The 18,415-nt window shown below is 41.4% G+C and overlaps 1 protein-coding gene across 1 annotated transcript in view; it reads left to right on the forward strand.

Moving 5' to 3' along the window:
- Nucleotides 1-18,415, forward strand: part of NHLRC2 (NHL repeat containing 2) — a 57,051-nt gene that overhangs the window by 26,588 nt on the left and 12,048 nt on the right. Inside the window, exons 6-10 of the mRNA XM_045854419.1 lie at nucleotides 9,554-9,653; nucleotides 13,171-13,402; nucleotides 13,965-14,087; nucleotides 15,179-15,385; nucleotides 16,463-16,682. Coding sequence (XP_045710375.1) covers nucleotides 9,554-9,653; nucleotides 13,171-13,402; nucleotides 13,965-14,087; nucleotides 15,179-15,385; nucleotides 16,463-16,682 — 882 coding nt within the window. The remainder of the gene's footprint in view (nucleotides 1-9,553; nucleotides 9,654-13,170; nucleotides 13,403-13,964; nucleotides 14,088-15,178; nucleotides 15,386-16,462; nucleotides 16,683-18,415) is intronic.

Below are 18,415 nucleotides of genomic sequence, written 5' to 3' on the forward strand. Positions count from 1 at the left end.
ATCAGTTTAGTTGAATGGCTTTACATTTGAGATAATTTTCTATTATGATGCCAATTTGCTTATAATTCAAAGACCTTAATTTTTTCATTGTAATTAATATTCATAAAATAACTGAACTTTTGGTACTACCTGTACTTAAGATATATAACTTAGGTAATTTTGCAGAAGTTTTTTATTAGATTTTTGTTTCTGGAGTTCTGTGTTTTAATCATCGTAGTGGGAAGGGGCTGGGGAGATGAGCTTAGAGTATGTCCCAAGTGCAGTCACCCAGGGAGTAGATTACACACAGACAGTCTGAACCAGTGGGGAAACTAACCACAACTCAGTCGTCTTTTTATCACCAAGCACCAGCAATTCTAAGTAATTTCAGTTTCAGTGTAAAAGTATTCATCCCCACTAGGACTTAACCATTCCTGCCTCCCTGCTGCTGAGCTATTTCAACATAAATCTTAGAGATGGAAAAATAATCCGAAGCATTCCTATCAGTAAAATAGTCAAAGTGGATGAGAATTGTTACTTTGATGTGCTGTTACCTTCCCCACGGAAAAAAAATGTCTGCCCTTAGTGTGTGAGCCCTCAGTGATCCATAGCTACAAGTCCATATAGAATTCAGTTATTGATTTTTACATTTTGCAACTTACTGCATCTGTCAGTAACAGCTACAGTCATGCCTCATAAGAAATCTTCCCCAAATTCATACAAACCTAAACCTTTATTTCTCAATCACATATGGGCTTGGGGTTCAGCTGACCCAGGCAGAGCCTGGGCTTGGTTTCAAGGTGTTTCTTGGGTACACATCTGCTCCACTGGGTTCTCCTCCTCCTTGGACCAGTAGCCTCCTGAGCATATTCTTTGGCAAAAGTCAGGAGCATAAGAGAGTAAGCCGAGTTACACATTGTAAGCCTTCGCTATGTCGTATCTGCTGACCTGCCGTTATTAAAGCAAGTCACATAACCAAGCTCAGAGTGATGGAGCAGGGATAGGCATCTTGCCTGCAGTGAGGCCGTGTCAAAGGTGTGGATATTAATACTGCTACACAGCAGTAAAGAATTGAGACCAGTAATTCAGTTTGTCACATATATCAGAATTTACATTGTTAGTAAATTGGATGCTTTTCTAAGTTTTATTTAATGGCCAAGGAATGCTTATTTTTCTAGGCTAAAAGTTTTTCAGTCATACTTTATAGCATGGGATTTCTGGCTGTTTGTCTTGTATTGAGAATGCACCCAAATTGCTTTCCAAGGAAAATCTTGGCTCTATTGACAAGCAGTCCCTCAGCTTCCAGCTGGAGCATGACATGCTATCTGAGGCTTGTGTCATTATAAAGCTCAGTTTTCAGTACAGGAAACGAGTCCTGCCTTACTTAGCTTAGCAGATCATTATAAGCATGTGGCTCTTCTTTAACTTACAGCTTAAAATAGCTTCACTTCAGGTACTTGGCAAGAGGATGAGTAATCTTGAATGCACTTAAGCTCAACACCTTTCAAAATGTTGGCTCAGAAAAAGTTTTCCAAGCACTGTATGAAGGACTTAAAATCACAATGATTACTCTAGCCCAAGGGTTTGTACCCTTGATGGTTAGGCTTTGTAAGTTCCTTAAACTTCCCAGAAATTCTTTTTAAGGTTTAGAGGAATTGGTCAGGTTCTCATCCGAGTTTCAAAGCATTATGTTACCCAAAAATATTTTAAGAGCTACTAATTTAAATTACCTTAAAATCTATTGTATTTTGAATCCATTGCATTATAAATCTGTTGAATTAATGTATTGTCAGAGTACGAGAAAATTAGATCAGAATATTTGCTCTCCTTACAGCTGTTTTTACTCAAGTATATTTTGGCAACTTGTTATTCATTGAAGAATATATGAACACATAAAATCACATTCACTTATATTTATATGTTTGTATATATGTTTCATAGTATGTATTTCATCAAAACATAGCCCTTGGGACTTGTTCCTGTTTTTACTATAAGATTTGCTGGCGATTTCAGTTATTGCCTTATAAATAACCTCTCTGATTACTGACTGGAGACATTTTTTTCTGATCTCAGTATTATAGATAGTTAGACCTTTTCCTCACTGTCAAGTTTTGTTTTTAAGCTCCTAGAAAATTTAAATGTCATAAATGATTGTGTTTTCATTGTTGTATCGAAGGCTAGGAAACTGAGACAAATGTATCTTTAGAGACTGGTAATGGAAACATGACATTCAGTTTTTAATAATAGTATAACTTCGTCTCTGTTTTCTACCTTGTTTACCTATTGCTTCGATTTTCATACTGATGTCAAATGCATTTATCTTATTAGGGTTTATTTCTTGATCAGTTAACTGAATCCTTTGTGTAATAAAAGCAGAAGTAAATAGCCCTGGCTGATGTGACTCAGTTGGAGCATCATTCCGTAGACCAAAAGGTCGCAGGTTCGGTTCCCAGTCCGGGCATGTGCCCCGGTTGTGGATTTGAACCAACAAATGAGAACCAGCCAGTCACTGTTTCTCACATCAATGTTTCTCTCTCCCTCCCTCCCTGCCCCTCTTACTAAAATCAATAAGCATGTCCTTGGGTGATGATTTAAAAAAAAGTAGAACTAAATAAATACAGTAGAACTCCTACTGAAGTGATTAGCTATGATAATTGATATGTTAGGGAAAAAATCTATTAAATCAAAGTCATAAAACTAAAAATGTTTAAGAACTAGAAGTGTACAATTTTTAGCCAATCTTTGATGTAGGATAACCCCTAATACAAGTTTGACTTAGCTACATTTCTTTGAGTCTTTCCAAAGTTTTCGACTTCATTTTCATAGAAACAACTTCCTTTTTGCATTCATGTTGGGCTGGTTCATACAAATTTAAGTTGCATAACTGTATAACTGGTTTGAACATGTGGGATTAAACCCAATTTGAAGGGGGTTATGGCTGAGAAAAACTGTTCTTGTAACTACTTAAGTTTTTTAATGTTTTAAGAATTTGATAAAATGTTTCTGAAATTCTACCATAGTTGGGAATTTAAGAGTGGCATTATCAGGAATAAAACATGAAAACATAGGTCAGGTATTGTGATAGCTTCATACATTAGGCTGTCCTACAATGCAAATAATGAACCATAGCTGTACCTAGCAGCATGGACAAGTACCAGGAGGAATCCACTGCGTTATAAAAGCAAGTTCCAGAAGGTACCTACAACAGGATTTCCTTTATAGAAAGTTTAGTAGCAAGCAAGACTAGTTATACATTGAGAGATCAATCCAGATATAGTGAAACTAAAAGAATAAGAAAGTGGAAAAAAAGTTCAACTGGTGGTTCCTTCTGATAAGTCAGAGAGATGCACAAATGTTTTCTTTCTTGGGATAAGTGGTGTACATGCAGATGTTTAGCAATTATTTAAACTTTATAACATGTATCCATTTATATGCATATTTAATTAAAATTGAACCGTAAAAGGAAGCAAAATAGATTAAAGAGAACAAAAAATAACAAGCACTAATGCATAGTTAAATATATACCCTAAGAGACCCAGTTACTAAACAAAGGGACTTGAAATACCTCTGATTATTTGAAACATACATGTAATATATAAATGCATTTGTGTATGTATTTTAAATAGTGTCTGAATATTTAACCTAATTATGCCATTATAATGATAAAAGCATAAAAATAACAAAGTGATCTTTACAAAAGTGATTATTTCATCTTTGTTGATTTTGATTATCACTCAAAATATGGTAAGAACTACATAATGCACTGAAAGTAATTACCAACTACAGTAAATTCATTTTTTCAATAGAAACCCTGTCATGTTTCTAAAATGCATGACTCCACTCATGCCAGACAATAACCTGAGAGATTTTGTTTCATAAAGTTCAAAACCCCCACTATTCTCTAGGTAGACTTCACCTGATTTAGAATCATTTATAGAAAGGATAGTGTGCCCGGATCCCATTAACCTTCACTGGCCTTTTAATCAGTATTTCCCCTAGACAGATATTTAGCTGTTCTTATACAACCTTTTATGATCGAAACTCAACCATTTCATAGGCTAGTCTTACAGTCTACAGTGTTGGTGCTTATGTGCTTAGATGATGTTTCACAGGGTTCCATTAATATGCTATAAGATACCATAAAAACATCCTCTAAAAATCAGATGGTACAGAATTTTTGAGGAATAATTTATACAGTGTGACCGATGTATTTTTATTTAATTAAAATAAAAGCAGTTGTATTTTTATGTCTAAAATTTGAGAGATAATTTTTACATTGACTTGGTGTTTATAAGTTTTTTTAAAGATGTCTTTTAATCAGGTTAATGAGGTATGATTTACAGAAAGTAATATTCACCCTTGTTAGGTATAAGTTATATGAATTTTGACAAACATATTCAGTCTTATAACCATTACTGCAATCAAGATGTGGCATATTTCCATCATCCCAAAATTCTCTCCCGACCCTTTGCTCTCCCTCCCATCACCTCCAACACCCTCTCCAGCCACTGACAACCACGTATTTCTTGTTCCCCAGTGTGGTCTTTCATGTCTGGCATATGCTGTTTAGCATAATGCTTTTGAGATCCAATCCTGCTGCTGCATGTATCAATAGTTGTTTCTTTTTTATTGTCTAGTAGCATTTCACCCTTCGGCTGTGCCACAGTTCATTCATCAGTCGGTAAACATCTCGGGTGCCTCTAGTTTACGGCAATTATTATTAAAGTCCCTGTGAGCACATGTACAGACAGGCTTTTATGTGAACGTAAGTATTGACTTCTATTGGGAAAATGCTTAGGAATGAAATTGCTGGGTCATATGACAAATGTGTAATTTTGTAAGAAACTGCCAAAGTGCTTTCCAAAGTAGCAGAGGTTTATCTTTTGTTTTTGTCCCGAGTGTCCTTGAAAAATAGTGTTTCTGCCTAAAGAACTTCCTTTAACATATCTGGTAGCGGATGGCCGCTGGCAGTGATTTCTCTTGGCCTGTTTTGGGGAAGAGAGGGGCGTCAGCAAAAGTATTCAGCCTTCATTTTTGGGAGATATATGTACCCCATATATGTCTGGATTGACTCTTTTTTTTCTTTGCTGCTTTAAAGATGTCATTCCATTGTCTTATAGTTTACATAGTATTAAGAGGTCTGATTGATTTATTTTCCTAGTTCCTGTGTATATAAAATGTGTTTCTTTTTTTTTTCTGACTGACTTCAAGGTTTTCTCTTTGGTTGCAGCAGTTTGACTGATACAGTTCAGAATTATTCTGCTTAGAATTCTTGAGTCCGTGTTTGATGTCCTTTATTATCTGGGAAAAAATTCTTATTTTGCCTTTGTTTTCCTCTCTGTGTTTCAGTGTGGATGATTTTTATTGGTTTGTCTTTATGGTCATTGTTTCCTCAGTTGTGTCTAGTCAACTGATGAGACTGTTGAAGGAATTTTTCATCAAGTTTTATGGGAGGTCAGTCAGTGCAGTGAGAAGCCGGGCTGGGTTTGGGTCCATTATTGTTCTGAGCTCTGTAGCTGTCCAAGTCTCCCAGCTGTGCACTGGAGTGGCCTGTGGACGGGGCCTTTTCTTGGGGCCAGCTCTCCGCCTAGGCGAGCCCCAGAGCGGTTCTGTCTCTATCTCTGTCTCTGTCTCTGTCTCCCTCTCCGCACCCTTGCAGCTCCCCGAGGGGTAAACTGCCGCTGCTGGTCATTCTGTAGGAGGTTGCATGGGCGCTGAGGGAGTGTTGTCAGTTGTTCTAATTGGCCTCTGTCTCCTCCGGGAGGCCCTGTGCGCCTGGGTTCCCTGAAAGGCGGTGGGGAGTTTATTCTTCCTTGTTCCTGTTCCTTCTCTCTGGCAGCTCCACTCTGCCTTGAACCTGGGAGCGGTTTCTAAGAGCTTCCTGCTTTTCTCCCAGCGGTGGGGAACCTCTGCTTGGGGTCAGTAGGAGTCTTTAGCTAAAGACAGTTCCCTGCCCCACCCCCAGAGGTAGAGAGATTTTCTTCTACCCTTCTTCCGTTTCTCTAGTAGGCCTTTTCCTGTGTCCGGGGGTGGGGGTGGGGGGGTGGACAGGCTTTGCTGCTTTTTCCTAGTGGCTGGAGGCTTTGCTTCAGGAGAAGTTTAGAGACTGGAGAAAAACTATTTATACTGATGGACGATGTCACAGACACTTTTGAGGGTTCCAGTCAGTGGCCTCTATTTTCATCACAGTTGCTTAAAATAATACAGAATATTTAAAAGCTAGATTGCAGGTCATTTTGTTCATTTTTATATTTTGTTTGCTGACTTTATTCTTGTTTCTGAAACTTTTATTAATCCTTACTGTTACAATAATTATGAGCATTTTACCTTTAAAAATACTCCCCAAACTTTTTTAGCTTTTGGGATTGTCCTTTTTTATTTTTAATTTGTGACTGTTAAAGTCAGTGATATTAAGTGTACTCTTAATTTAAAATTGAAATGTTCATGATTGTCCACTCATGTTACAAGGAACGAAACTAACACCCATTCTCAACAAAACAGCTTTGTACTTTAGATTTTAAAATCCAGGATGAACAGTATAAATTATTAGTACAACTCTTTAGTTTGATAGACATTATAAATGCCAGACTACCTTTTTTTTTTTTTAACTCCCATTCTATTTGTAAGGACAAATTTGCCAGCCCTCAGTGAAGGGAGCAGGCAGGTGAACGCGTCCTCAAGGACGGTGTGGCACGGTGGTTAGGGCTCCGGATCCAGACTGCCCGGGTGCTGATTAGTTCCACATCTTAGCAGTTGTGTGACTCTGGACTAGTTACTTAGACTTTTTATACCCCAGTTATATGTCTCATCTGAATTGAAGATACGGACAGTACCTGTGTCAAAGGCTTATTGTGGGAATTACGAGGATACGCGGAAAGCACTTAGAACAATGCTTGGCACACATCATGTTTCACATATAAATGTTTGTTATTATCATTGTTTGTGGTAATAATGGAGTCTCATCATAAAATTCACAAAAAGATGCTGATGAGCTGAACCAAACCAAAACTGGAAAGACAAGGGACTGGAAAAACTCGTAAAAGATTCGTCAGCCGGGAGCTACAGGGAGAGGAGGGCATCGGGAGTGGACCTGGAGTAGAAAGCCTGGGCTTATTTGACCGGGGCGCTGTTTCTGATCACCCAGGACCCGGCGGTCGGATACCGGAGGCCAGAGCTGAGTCCCTGGGGCAGGGGCAGGGGCAGGGGCCAAGGGAGGGAGAAGAGGACGGGTCCAGCGGGAACTGGCCAGAGGGCACAGGCTCGCTCCTGTGTTCCTTCTTTCTGAGGGGAACACTGAGAATCTGTAGTCAGAGTTACCAATGCATTATTATTCAGGGTGTAGCAATGTGGGTTTCAGTGATTTACTTCTTTGAATTTCACTTTAAAAAAATATAATAAAATAGAGATGATACTAGACGTCCTAAGGTTGGAAAGAAATATGAAATTATTAAAGGAAACACCTCATGTAAAGTGTGTATTATCTCGGTACCTTAAACACAGGAAGTGTTTGCATGGTTGTCGTTTTCACCACCACCACCACCACCGCCACCCCCCGATATGTAGAATCCCAGACGCCTGAGTCCTGACCTGACACAGCCTGCTCACTTCTTCTCATTCCTTGAGCCTTCAAAGGAAGTGAGCACACCGAGACCTTGACGGGGACGCTCCTGTCCTCCTCCAGTAGGCCCCAGCTGCCCGAGACCGGCCTGTTTGGAGAGCTGGGTGAGGAGGCCCGATTGGTCTTTCCCGTATTACCAACACGGCTCTTTCTTGGCAAGGTGGTGGCTTTAAAAGCCTGTTGCCATTAATAATTATACCTTTATGTCTAATCTTTACTTTTCCCTTTTCTTGACGCACATAGTAGGACCTTCATATGGCGCTAAGCAAGCGTTTATAGCAGACATCCTCGTCTCATTTCTGTTCTCAAGGGAGTGTCTTAGCCCGGGCGGCCATGACAAAACACCACAGACTGGGTTGTTTAAACAACAGAAATTGGTTTTCTCACAGATCTGAACGCTCGAAGTCCAAGGTCAGGGTGCCAGCAGTTTCCGGTGCGGGCTCTCTTTTGGCTTATAGTCACCTTCCCGCTTTGTCATTCCATGGAAGGAGCAAAATAAAATAATTATGAAAATCTTTGATTTAGTTTTAAAATAGCTAAACAAAGACTGAATCCCCAGAATATATGGATGCCATTGTTACTTTTAATACAATTTATGTTTATAAAAATGCTTGACTATAAAAAATTAAATTGAAATAAACTGTTTTCCTTTATATTTTATAGGTTGGCAACTAAAAATACAGGGGGAAAAGCATGTGAAATAGCTTTGAGAAAACTTACCGTATTTTTCAGACTATAAGACACACCTGCCCCCCAATTTGGGAGGAATAATGGTTGTTAATGTTGCTGTTGAGTTGTTTACACTTACATTGGTGAGATACTATGTTATTTATGTTATTAAATATTTTACCACATTTTTTGCTTCAAAATTTTTTCCCGTATTTTTCTCCTCTGAAACTTAGGTGCGTCTTATGGTCTGAACATGTGGTAAATGGCAATCTCTGTAAAGTGCTTGGCACTAGCAGCCACAGTTTGAGAACCATCATCATCCTTTTTTTTGTTGTCAAATTGAAAGGCACTTGAAAGTAATGCAAGTTAAGGAAGAAAGGTTCCTTTTGAATACAAACTACTTTAAGTTAAAGAAAGGATAAATAAAATAGCCTTGCTAAGATCATTTCTTAGAGTATACGCCTGAACAAGTTATTTTAGTTAAAATGTCTCAGATACATGTAAAAGTAACCTCAGAATACATCTAAAATTAAAATATTTAAATATTGTAACAGTAAAATTAATTTGAGAAATAGAGCCTCATCACATTGATAATAGGTAGTAAATTAATTTTTATAACTATTATTCATTTTAATTATTTAATTTTAGTAAACATTTCTTAATTTTCATAAATTAAGTAATATTATATTTATTACTGTATTACAATATACTAGTAATATATTGTACTCTTAGCTTTTTTGCACATTAGCTGTATCTTTTAGAAAAAGTTTCCTAGCAGATGCGCAGCTGATACTTAAATAGCAGTTGTGCTGTCTCAGTCTGAAAGCTGACGCTGCGGCAGAAAGACGCAGTTCTTATCTATTAAAAGAGACAGTTTTTTCCTGAGAAGTTGTTCAAAGAACTTGTTCTAAGTATATAATTTAGGTGGTTACTGCTAAGTATTTGAGTGCCAGCTTCTTTGGAAAGTATATGTCAACCCATTTATTTTATCACATAAAATAGAAAATCAAATGTTTAAAAACATTGTGCCCACAGATGCAGGGACATATTACTATTAATAATACTTTGGGTTTCTGTGAATTTACAGGTAAATTTATAAGTCTAAAGAAGTATATTTGTGATAAGGGAAATAGAAAATCTTCAAAAACAACTTAAAACATTGTAATATTTTTATTTTTTCTATCAGATTTATAGACATATTGCTATCTTTCCTTAAATTTCTCAAAAAACTGATGTTTTTGTATTAACTGAATACATATATAAGATTTACTGTTTATCTTTATAAAGATTCAGAGGTCCAAAGAGATGACGTCCTGTGGATAGCCATGGCAGGGACTCACCAGATCTGGGCACTTCTGCTGGACTGTGGCCGACTCCCAAAGAAAAGGTAAGTGGCAACATCTCTTTTTGGGCAAACTGCACTACTGGGAGTTCACAGAATTCCCTTCCCCATGTCTCCATCCTCTCGACGCCCAGGACTCGTCTGGATGTGCCAGGACACGTCCTGTTGTAACGAAGCGCTCGGACGCTTGGTGGGTAAAGACAGGTTTGCTTTCTTGCTCACCCCCATGGGCTCCCCGGGAGCGCCGCTCTGCCACACAGGCCGACACAGCAGCCGCGGTCTAGAGCGCTGCCGGTCGTCCTGGCAGAGAGCGAGGGCGCTGACTCGCTTTCTAGCTCTTCAGGCTCCTAGGCAGAAGTGACACATCACTTCTCACCTTTCATCAGCCAGAGTGAGTCTCACGACCACACCCACCTCACTTCAAGGAACCTGGGACAGCAGTCCCACCAAGCATCCAGAGAGCGGGCTGGAGACATCTGGTGGGCACTCGTCTTCAGCACGCAGTTCAGGCAGCCTGACTGTTAGCAGGTATTGGAGCACCGTGAAGTTCAGCGGTTAATAGCGCAGGCTTTGTAGTCAGGGCTGATGGATGCCGGCTCTGCCGTTTCCTATCAGTGTGAGCTTAGGAGAGCTACTCGAACTTTCTGAGCTCAGTTTCCTCATTTATACCTCCCTTTGGGCTTGTTTGAAAATTAATAATATGTGTGAAGAGCTCACTTAGCTTAATGCCTGGCATATTCAGTAAATGTTCATAGCTTTGTTGCCACTGATGGGGATATAAAGGTGGAAAATGTCCCTACAAAGTACTTAACGCCTTTTTAATAGAGCCTTTCCCCTTCCTGACACTCCAGGTGGAACTGACCGTGCTCTTTACATAACTGATTGTCTTACTAGGTTGCCTCTTAAAGGAGGGGATCCCTTATCATTCATTTGTGTGTCCGCTGTACCTCGCACAGTATCTGGTACATAATGGGAGTCCAGTAAGGGTTTGCAGAGTAAATAAATAAATGAAAGTCATAGACCAGAAAGACTGTCGAGTCAGCGTAGAAGGTGCCTGTCATCTCAGTTTCCTTTGTTAGTAGAAAAGAGTAGTTGTATAGATGATCCAAAATATCAGATGTATTCCAAATAGTATATATGTGTGTGTGTTTCACTGTGTGATGTTTTGCATCATTCATCTAACAGCTGTTCATTAAACATACTATAATCATTCATCCAGCAGCTGTTTATTAAACATACTGTATACTAGGCACCATGCAAGGCAATAGGGATGAAGTGTGTTCACTAATTAAGAATAAAATTAGAAAGCCCTGGCTGGCGTAGCTCAGTGGATTGAGCGCGGGCTGGGAACCAGTGTCCCAGGTTCGATTCCCAGCCAAGGTACATGCCTGGGTTGCGGGCCATAACCCCCAGCAACCACACATTGATGTCTCTCTCTCTGTGTCTCCCTCCCTTCCCTCTCTAGAAATGGATAAATAAAATCTTTAAAAAAACAAAAAATAAAAAAAATTGTTAAAAAAAAGAATAAAATTAGAAAATGTGGTTGCTGTCCTCAGTGGACTTACAGAGGAGGAATCAAAACAAAAACAACCCATAGTTGGGAAGTACAGGTGCTGTGTGTGAAAGGAATCACTGTAGAAGTCCTTCACATTGAAATTGTCCCTTATGTAAATAAGGACACCTGAAATCCATCAAGGAAGGCTTCCTGGAAGAATCTTCTAAATTAAAACCTGATAGAGGAGTAGGAGTTAGACTGGGAGAGGGGAGGTTTTCCAGGCAAGAATGACTCTAGTGATGTCAGTAGAAGCCAGATCACAAAATTCCTTGTGAGCCCTTTTAAGAGATTTGAACATTATTCTGTATACCTTTCTAGAAAATTTTAAGCTGGGAAGTGACATAAGATTTGTGTTTTTGAAAGAACACGGGCAGCATTTGGCGAGAGACGAGACTAGAGACACAGATACCAGTGAGGAGGCTGTTGCTATATCCAGGCGAGAGATGACAGTAGCCTGAACAGAGAAGTGACCAACAGCATTGCACGTGAGACATAATTATACAAAGAAATGAGATGACCAGAGTGTTCTGAGGGATGGCTGTGTGGAGCAGGGTTGGATGCCTGCTGCGATCTCCCTTTGTATGTGCTGCTGGTGAAGCTTATTGGATTCTTCTCTGTTGTTGTCTGACGCCGGCCACTGGGTGTGTTGGTTTGGGCCACTTGGGGGGAAATCCGGTGCAGACCAATGTCAGGTGCTGCCTGTGACTGGCCCTGGGCAACCTTTTCAGAGCTACCAGCAATCCACAGTTTGTGGCTGCCTCTGCTGGGCTTGGGTATGCATGGGAAGGACTAAGCTGCATGCCAAGGCCAGCTTTTACCAGCACTGGGCCCAGGGCAGGTCAGCCAAAGCCCTAAAGCACCCTGAGATGTGTCTGCCTGCCAGCGGCCTGTTAGGCTTGAGTCACTGAAAGGGCCTCTGGCTGCAGTCACACCTCAGCAGCGTGTAACTCTACCTGGTGAGGCTGTTGCTTTCCCCCACACCGATTCCCTAAGGAGGGGGTTGCGCCACCTAAGAAAGATGGCGTCTGCAGTGTGGGCGAATAACTCAGCACAGGGATCCTGGCAGCTGACCCGCCAGCTCTCTCCCCAGAGCCACAAACCCCAGACTCCTCACGCCCTCTCTGCGCCAGAGTCCAAGGTGAGTGGCTGCAAATGAAATGTTATATGTTGGCCTTTTAAGGGGCTGCCTGCGTCTCTAGCCATTTCTCCCTGGTGGACAGAAACCCCACTCCTTTTCACAGCCAGATGTTATGTGAGTGCCTCTCCCTGGCCCTGGTGCTCTGGGCTGTGGGGCCTGGCTTGGGACTGACTTGGGGGTTAGACCCACGCTTCTCAGGTACAACCCCCGCCTCTGAGACGTCCCTCTGGAGCCTCCGCCACCGCCCCTGGGAGAGCGGGCCAGCCCTTTTCACGTCTCTGCCCTTCCTGCCAGTCTCCATGTGGCTTCTTCTGTAAATCCTTGGTCATATGGCTTCTCTTCTGCTACTCTTCACCTGGTTATTCAGGATGACTGTTCTATAATTTAGTTGTAATTCCAATTTGGTCCTGGGAGCGGGTGAGTGTAGCGCCCACCTACTCCACCACGATCTTGGATCTCTGAAAATCTTAATTCCCTTTCAGAACCTAACATTGTATGAAACTAAGCAGTTGTCAAAGTGGTATCTAGCTGTACCTATCTCTGCATATTTGGAGGAAAAAAAGTGTGTCCCATCAATGATGTGCTCAGTAGTCTTACAAGTTTCACCTCACCAGGGATTTCCTCTTTGACCATTGAGAATAGTTTCAGTATGTCAGAAAAGTATAAAGGTCCCTACGCTGTAGATAAATAAGTTAATGATTAGAAAAACTGCAGTGAAATCTGGCTCGCACACAGTTTTACTAAGCGAAGATCACTGGATTTTTAATTTTACAACGCTTAACCACCACTGATTTAATCACTTACATTCATTTGTTTAATAACTAAATTGGATACGATATAACAGTGCTGCTCTTGTCTTTCTCTTCCAGTGAGTTGAAAAAAGGGACCTGCCTGCGGTTTGCCGGCAGTGGGAACGAAGAGAACCGAAATAACGCGTACCCTCACAAGGCGGGCTTTGCCCAGCCGTCAGGCCTCTCCCTGGCCGCGGAGGCCCCCTGGAGCTGCCTGTTCGTAGCCGACAGTGAGAGCAGCACGGTGAGGACGGTCTCGCTGAAAGACGGCGCCGTGAAGCCCCTCGTGGGAGGAGAGAGGGACCCCGTGGTAAGGAAAGTCCCTCCCGCGCACGCGCCCGACCCTCACCGAGTCTGCAGCTTTCTGCGTTTTGAGTCGTTCTCAGAATTTGGGGGAGAGTTCTTGGCCTATCCATAGGTTAAAGTGGAAGTCAAATCAAAAGGAAATGTGAATATAAAGAAACACAAACAAAGCCATCTAAGAAAAGTAAACTTACTGTACTTGATTATACATAAATGTCAAGGACCAGAGAGGAAAGAAAGGGTAAAATACTGATTAATGAGAGAAGAGGAAAACGTAAAGTACACATTTGACAGGGTGGTGGGAGGAGCACCAGGCTGGGAGACCTGGCCTTTCCTGACCAGATGTGTGGTTACTGTCGGTGAAACGAAGCACCACAACTGAGTGGAGGTTCAACATTCTGTCCTGTTTTTCTTGTCCAAAACAAATGCCCGGCTCTGTCTGTATGCAGTCAGACCTTTTCCCCTTTGACTTAAGTAGCACATACAGTCATCTTAATTTTCACTTTATATGCTAACAGAACACTGTAAAAATTTTAATACGTGCTGTATTTTTCTTTTTTAAAACAAAGAATCTCTTTGCTTTTGGTGATGTTGATGGAGTAGGAATCAGTGCAAAGCTTCAGCACCCACTCGGAGTAACGTGGGACAAGAAAAGGCATTTGCTTTATGTGGCAGACTCTTACAATCACAAGGTGAGTCCTGACAGAATTATGTAATACTTTGCTTTTCATCTGTGGTATTTAAAACGCTGAAAACCCTGTGAGCCTCCTACAATTGCCACTCCAAAATATAAAGGGGAATAACAGTCTTTGACAACTATAGCCTTTGTTCTTTTCTTGGTCCTTTCTTTGCAAAGAGGTTATGATAGCACTCCGAGCTTGGGAAAGGACTAATAGACACATTCCTAAGGCTCTTGCCAAAATTGTGACTTGCCACCCATCAGAGCTGCTTAGTAACAAATGCAGTAGATAAGGAGAAGGCAGGTGACACAGAAATTACTATGTCGTTTAACAAATGAGCATTTTGGATCTGTTGCATAGTTGCAGCACCTATTAGCAAATAACTCCATGAAAATGGAATTAAAAGGAGCATTTCATTAACTGTCCAACTATTTCTATTTTTATTTTTTATAGAAGTAGAAAATATCTTGTGATGAGAGACTATTCATTTAATACGGTTGAAACAGTGGAAATCATGAAGTTTAACCTAAGTAGCAAATCCTCAGCCAGTATTAAATGCCCGGGAGAAGAAAAGTCAGTTCAGCTGTGTCCCATTGTGAGAAAAAAGAATAACATTTTGAAAATTCTTCAATTCCATAAATAATTGTATCACACATTGCTTCCAGAGGACAGACCGTAACTCGGGATATCACATAGTGTTCGGCCCTCAGAACGGAGCATCTCCCCTTGGACCAGGCGTGTCAGACTCATTGTCACGGGGGCCCCCGCAGCCCTGCGGTTGCCCTCAAAGGTGGAATGTCATTTAGGGCTGTGTGAATGCAGCTACTCCCTGCCTGGGGGCAAGGAGCTCGGCGCTGCCGCCGGGGAGAAACAAGGTGGAGGGCCGGATTCGGCCCGCGGGCCTTGTGTTTGCCACCTGTGTGCGCCTTAGACTATAGTTTGAATGTTTGACTTTTTCAAGAAAATACAGAAATGTCTATTTTTCTGTGATTTTTTTTTATGAATACTAACGAGAAGCAGAATTCTCTGGCTTGCTTGGTACTGTACTTTGCCATACAACAAACATGAGATTGAGCTTTAGGCATATAACTTTTTTTTTTTAGATTAAAGTTGTGGATCCAAAAACAAAAAGCTGTATAACATTAGCAGGAACTGGAGATGCAAGTAATGTCAGTTCCAGTTTCACCGAGTCAACTTTTAATGAACCAGGAGGCTTGTGTATTGGAGAGAATGGCCAGTTATTGTATGTAGCAGACACGAATAATCATCAAATTAAAGTGATGGATTTAGAAACAAAAACAATTTCTGTGGTGAGTAATCTTGAAGGGTAAGTTGAAGGGTATCATTTTACGAATGATGCTAAGATCCTCACAGTGCTGACCGGCACTTCTGGTCAGCTGATCTCCAGGGGTGCAGGTGGACGTAGGCAGCGTAGTAAGTGCGTGTCTGTTCAAGGATATCATTAGTCTTAAAGTAAAAAACTCCATCTGGGTCGTGAGTGTTTGAGAAAGACACTGGAAGTTGGAAAGAACTTGGTGAACTATCAGAAAAGAAAAAGGAGGACTCGTCTGTTTTTAAATACATGCATAACCATAGGCACAGACCGCGGTGATGTCCAAAGGGAAGCCGGGGGTGGGGGGGCAAAAGGGGGGAAACGGGACATCTGTAATAGTGTAAACAGTAAATGTAAAAAATAAGTAAAACATGAATTATTTAAATAAATATGTACACATACTGATACACACTGCATACTGTGTACTGTATGGGTGGGGTTGTTCAGTCTTATTTTTAATGATGGTTAGATTAATGTGTAATCTTTGTTTCCTATGGTGAATTCATTACCAAATAATCTTCCAAAGAAATCTAGAACCCACATGTCTCAAAACATTGAAAATAAGATTGAAATAAAAATAAGTTCTAATGAATTTTTAAAGATATAGTCATGATCTCTAATACAATTTAAGTTCCTTCTTGATGTATCACATTTGCCTGAAAAAAATGCACGAGTTTTTTTCCCCCTAAAATGCTAGGAATTTCCAGGGTACATTTTAAAATAAAAACAGATTGTCATCGTAATGTGTCATTTCTCCTGTCACAGGTCTTTGTTACAACATCAGTGACATCATATAGTTGACAATGAAAATGTTAAGAGGATTATATTATATCCACTACATTGAAATTGATAGTTTTACTTTACTTTCCTGTCATTTACACACATGCTGAACAATTAATTTGTTTCATTCCTAAGTGTTGGTAATCTTTTTGCCAGAATGAAATGTATTTCTGAACCTCATTTTAGACTGAAGTCTAAAAATAAACTCTCTCACTTTATAATCAGGTACTTTCAAGTACCTGTGCTTTAATAAACAAATGTTCTTATTTCCTAGCTCCCAGTCTTCAAGGCTGGAACTGCTGTGGTAGATGGCCCGTCCCCAGGGGCAACCCAGAGGACAGTACCCACACTACCCAGGTCAGCTCCCAGCATCACACTTGCCCCGGTGGCTGCCTCTCCAGGACAGACCCTCCAGTTCAAGCTCCGACTAGACTTCCCCCCAGGAGCAAAGCTGACTGAAGGAGCACCCAGTCGCTGGTTTCTGACAGCTGAAGGTATGAGCCTAGTCTTGCACATACAAATATTTCATAAATTCTTAATGATTAGTAATCTTTCTCATTTGTGTATGCTGTTTTTACTCTGTAGTTGGGCAGGATTTGAGGGAAGTCTTGTGGCAAAATAGATCCAGACCTAACCCCATTTTATCAGTTTTCTTTAGTCTTATAAATTCTTTTCCGTCTTTTATTAAGCAACAGTGTAACTCGCCCAAAATTACTCAATCATAATTGCCCCCCCATTCCCTACTGGGCAAGTCCATCGCATGCGACAAACTTCTCTAGTCTCAGAGTGATGGGTCCTTGGATCTTCGAGCTGTGACAGCACACACTGTCTGTTATGGGGACACGAAGGGCTCAGAGAGACAGTGACTCCACTAAATGCTTATTATGCTGATTACCGTAAATGCTTAAGAGCATATGTTGAATTAGGTCAAAAAGTGTAATTTGAACCCAGTTCCACCTTTAGTTTAGTGTCTTTTCCATTGTGTTACTCCCTCTCAAACTAGTTCTAGGACAATTAGCCCTAAAAATGAATTCTATTTATTTAAAAAGACAAAGTTCAAAGCCACCAATTACACATTTGGGCATTATGAACGTTTCTAAACCTTACCCTAAACTTCTGTGTTTACCTCACCCTGGTCTCTGGGTGAGCCCGGTCCACGGGCTGGCCTTGGGGCCGCCCTGTCCGGGGCGCTCTACCAGAGAGCGCAGAGGGACGAGGAGGGGCCGGGAAAGGAGACGTTCGAGTGAACAGCAAGTGGGAGCAAATCCGAGAGAGCAGTTTCCTGCAGCCAGGTGGTTTAGGGGGAGAGCGACCAGCCATGTCAAGTGCTGCTGATAGGCCAGGTGAGATAAGGACGGAGAATCGATCGTTGATTTAATGTTACAGAGTTAGCTGGTGTCCTCACCCTCAGCCGTTTCAGAATGATGAAGAAGGAGATGCTAGATGATAAAAAAAGAATAGAAATTCTGAGAACTACTAGACAAAGCAAATACAGAGAACTCAGGAGTTTAGCTACAAAATTAAGAGGAAATAGAGCAGTTGTTAGAAGAGGGGATGTTGTTGAGAGAACAGCATGATTATTGGTGGCGAAGATCCAGTAGAGAAGAGTTTCTGATATGTGGTGGGTGGGTGTGCTTTAGGATTTGAGAGGGGGTGGGACCGAGTGTGCGAGGAGAAAGCTGGCCTTCCCCAGGAGTGTGGACATGTGCACCGTGAGGAGACAAGGCCCCTCGTGTGACCCGGAGGTCTAGATGGTAGCAGTGGAGGAAGCTGCTCGTGGAAGCTCTTTTCTGATGCTGCTGTTTTCTGAGTACATTGGGGGCACAGGCCATCAGCTGAGAGAGAGTGGGGGGAGGTGTGGAGGCTCGAAGAGAGAAGCGGGTCACGCAGGAGGGTGAGTGCAGCAGGGAAACACAGTGTGAGTGCTGACCAGCTTGACACTGGCTGTGATGGGGGAAGGCCAGGCCAGGCCAGTCCACATGGAGGCTGTTTCTGCTGGGCCGAGTTGAGCCCAGGGTGCAGGCAGGACAGGGGAGTGCAGGCTGAGTCGTGTTCACAACTCAGGTTCCGCACCATCAACTTAGGTCTCCGGAGTCCTGGGCCAGTGTTGATTGTGTTTACGCTGTACCTTCAGTAACATGGTAATAGAATCTCACAGAGTCTAAAGAATTAAATTGATTTCCCCCCGCAGTATGAGGTTTTTAAAAAACATATGCTTTCTTTTTGC

The sequence above is a fragment of the Phyllostomus hastatus genome, unplaced genomic scaffold, assembly GCF_019186645.2.
Source record: "Phyllostomus hastatus isolate PE091 unplaced genomic scaffold, TTU_PhHast_1.1 phas_scaffold_1066, whole genome shotgun sequence".
Classification (NCBI taxonomy): Eukaryota; Metazoa; Chordata; class Mammalia; order Chiroptera; family Phyllostomidae; genus Phyllostomus; species Phyllostomus hastatus.